Source organism: Quercus lobata, chromosome 7 (assembly GCF_001633185.2).
Source record: "Quercus lobata isolate SW786 chromosome 7, ValleyOak3.0 Primary Assembly, whole genome shotgun sequence".
In the NCBI taxonomy this organism is placed as follows: Eukaryota; Viridiplantae; Streptophyta; class Magnoliopsida; order Fagales; family Fagaceae; genus Quercus; species Quercus lobata.
In genome coordinates this window covers 18,649,128-18,652,526 of record NC_044910.1, presented here as the reverse complement: position 1 = coordinate 18,652,526, position 3,399 = coordinate 18,649,128, and the positions used below count along the sequence as shown (strand labels likewise).

The window sequence follows — 3,399 nt, the reverse complement described above, 5'->3', positions numbered from 1 at the left end:
AACTATGATGTATCAAGCTTATAATTTTCAAATTCTATTATTATTATTAATTAAAAAAAAAAAGAGTTTTCTTTTCTGTTGGAGTACTACTCTATTTACTAGGTGAAAATGACTAATGCAGGATATATGTTCTATAATTATATGTCTGAGTTTGAAGGAATTGGGGTTCATGACTTTGTTTTACTTTTATCGGTTCTTTTGATACAAACAAAATATGAGGGTAGATTAGTCATTTGATAAAAGTCAAAGCAAGGGTATATTAGAAAGAGAAAAAAGAATCAATTAACTGATTTTTTTTTTTTTTTTAGGAAGATTAACTGAATTAATTAAGTGATGATTTGTCCACAATGTGTATAATAATATCATTAGATGACAAGTAGAAACAAACACCTGCGAATGAGTCTGTGATACTCTTAAAGACCAAATTGCTTATAGAAAACTCCGACCTCCAATCCATAACATAACATTCAAACAATAAGAACATGTAGACGAGCTCTCCACTACCTTATAGAGCTAAAACAGATCCTTCTTTCTTTTTCTTTTTTTGTCTCCCTTCTTTAAATCACCACCCCTATATCTCAACCCTCCTTAATTATTCTATTGTGGACAATTTGCAATGGAGATCCAGTTCCAACAACAAAGGACTACGCAGCATAAAAAAGCAGGCATTCCCATCAGCAAAGATAGCAAGTTCAAGGTAAGGAACAGAAGCACTAGTAACACAAACAAGTTTGTTGGGGTGAGGCAAAGGCCTTCTGGGAGATGGGTAGCTGAGATTAAAGACACCACACAGAAGATAAGGATGTGGCTTGGCACATTTGAGACCGCTGAAGAGGCTGCCCGAGCTTATGATGAAGCCGCTTGCCTTCTTCGCGGATCAAATACTCGCACCAACTTCATTACCCATGTGTCTTTGGATTCTCCTCTCGCCAGTAGGATTCGAAATCTCCTCAAAAACAAAAAGGGAGCCATAGAACAACAGGTTAATGTTGATGCCTCTAGTACTAGTAGTACTCCCACTGTTACTCCCACTATTAGTACTTCTACTGGTACATGTAGTAGTTCCACTACTTCCACAAGCAGCTGTGTTAACTCTCTTTCCAATCAAGATTTCCGGTTGTTTGATGATGCATACAAACCAGATTTAAGCAGCTGCAGAGAGGAATTTGAGTTGGGTTCTTCTCAATCTGATCCTTCATGCGGTTTCGGACTTGGGTTTGATCGATTTTTGTTTACTCAAGAAGCGTTGGATTTGCCAAAGAATTTAACTTTGCCTGACACAGACACAGCCGAGTTGGAGATTTCGGAATTTGAAAGGATGAAAGTTGAAAGACAGATATCAGCTTCGCTATATGCAATGAATGGGGTGCATGAGTATATGGAAGCTGTTCATGATTCTGCTGAAGAGTTATGGGATCTTCTACCATTATGTTCATTGTTCAGCTAAATTTGATCGTTTTAATGGCCTTTAAAAGATATTGTTCTTGCTTATTACTAGCCTTCTTTATCTTTTTTTGTGTTTCCTTTAATTTAATCCCATAAAATGGGATATGGTTGGGGATGGGATGCAAGATTACATATAAAGAAATTTAGTTATAACTTATAAAAGATGAAATTTCTGTTTGTCAGACTTTTAATTTTTTGTTTTGAAAATGCCGACAGAAAAAACGCATAGAGATGTTAGACCTATAAAGTCCAATGATTTGAACAGGACTTCTCGATCTTCACTCTCTATATAAACTATAAAGTCTAACTAATCATATTCATTTATTAGTATTTTTTTTTTTTTTTTTTTGGGGGTGAATATTCAAAGTCACCATCATGTTGATTAAATTTAAATGTTCTCTTACTTCCTATGTTTGAAATCTCTCTATACGCCAAAAGATCAACAAGGTAGCACATTCTAATATTATTAAAAGTGACATCAAAGATTTTAAATTCCTCTCTCCTAAAAAAAAAATAAATAAGGAATTCTCAGGGAAGTGCACACAGATGTCATCAATTTCTTGTACTCATTATTAAAAACAAATTGCATCCTCTTACAGCTCAAATAAGGAATTTTCAATTTTCGAGGGCCCTACACTCTCTAGCCAACAACTACAAAGTTGCGGTTAGACATGGCAAAACGGGTCAGAATTTTCTAACCCGACCCGAGAAATACTTGACCCAAATCCGATTTTTTTGACCCAAAGTAAAATGGGTTGACCCGTGACTCGACTCGTGTTTTTTGCGGGTCAACTTGACCCGCGACTCAACCCAAACCCGAATCATTTTTAAATTTTTTTTTGATAAAAAAAAATAAAATTAAGACAATATTGGTTTAATTGTTTGTGTGGGGCCCAGCAATTCGTGGACCAGGCCCATTTGCCCTTAGAAAGTCCGAGGGCCCAATCCGAGGAGAACTGTGGCCCAAGCTCCATGACACCGAGCACGGACCAATTTTTGGGAGGCAGCCGAGGACAGTCTAGTCCTCGGCAGGCCCATAATCCGCCCAGAATAAAGGGATAAATTCGTAAGGAAATCCAAAATACCTTGGGGCGATTACCCTAAATACCCTTCTGGATAAGGCCCAATGCCTGGCAGAACCGTACTCTACAGCTTTATCAAGTCATCCCCAACAATTCCGGGATTAGACTGATGGGACCAATGTCAGTATTTGTAAAGACTGACCCTACACGTGGACGAAGGACATCGAACGCACACTAGTATAAAAGGAGAAGTAAGTGAATCTAGCAGGGGGGGGAGGAAAAAAGGAGACTTCATGAGGAAGATCGCCGGAACGATCCATGCACAGAACAGAGAAAGTCCTCCGTTGGACAACCGGAAAGGACCACAAGGGTCCTCGGATCAAGTCCGAGGATCCCATTCTCAGAGGTGGCAGTATGGCGGGGCTTTAAACGTTTAGGCCCAGTCCATTTTCCACAGGGATCTTTATGAAATCCAGACCGGACCATCCCCCCGTGACCAAGCCCAAGCTTTTCAAGCCCACTCTCTACAAATCGTATTGTGAGGGATCTCTCCCGCGTGAACCCGAAAATGTCACTGGGCCGCGCAGGAATCGTGTCCTTACAATTGGCGCCGTCTGTGGGAAGCATGCGCGCTTGGCGCAGGTGGCGGTGGAGTCAACTCTCTACTAAGCAAAAATCCACGGAGCTTCCTCCGTCTCCTTTGACGTGCAGCTGTTGTTCCGACATAAACTTCTGCTAGGGGCTACTCCTTGCAGCGCCCATGGCGTAGGCAGCCCTAGGGGCTCTTGGCCTCAAGCCGGCTCTCCCCGCCCTGATCTAGGGGCTTACATCCGAAAAACAAACCAAACACAAAAAAAAAATAAATCTCGTAAGTTTTGGACAGAACCAAGGTCTTGCATGGTCCTCGGACTCAAACCTATGGGGAAACCAA

General features: G+C 40.5%; 1 protein-coding gene across 1 annotated transcript; it reads left to right on the top strand.

The window, feature by feature from the left end:
* Positions 1 to 528: 528 nt before the first annotated feature.
* LOC115951702 (ethylene-responsive transcription factor ERN1-like) lies at positions 529 to 1,447 on the top strand. Its single transcript, XM_031068858.1, has one exon. It carries the CDS (start codon positions 617 to 619, stop codon positions 1,445 to 1,447), a length of 831 nt encoding a protein of 276 aa, XP_030924718.1. The 5' UTR covers positions 529 to 616.
* The last annotated feature ends 1,952 nt before the right edge of the window (positions 1,448 to 3,399 follow it).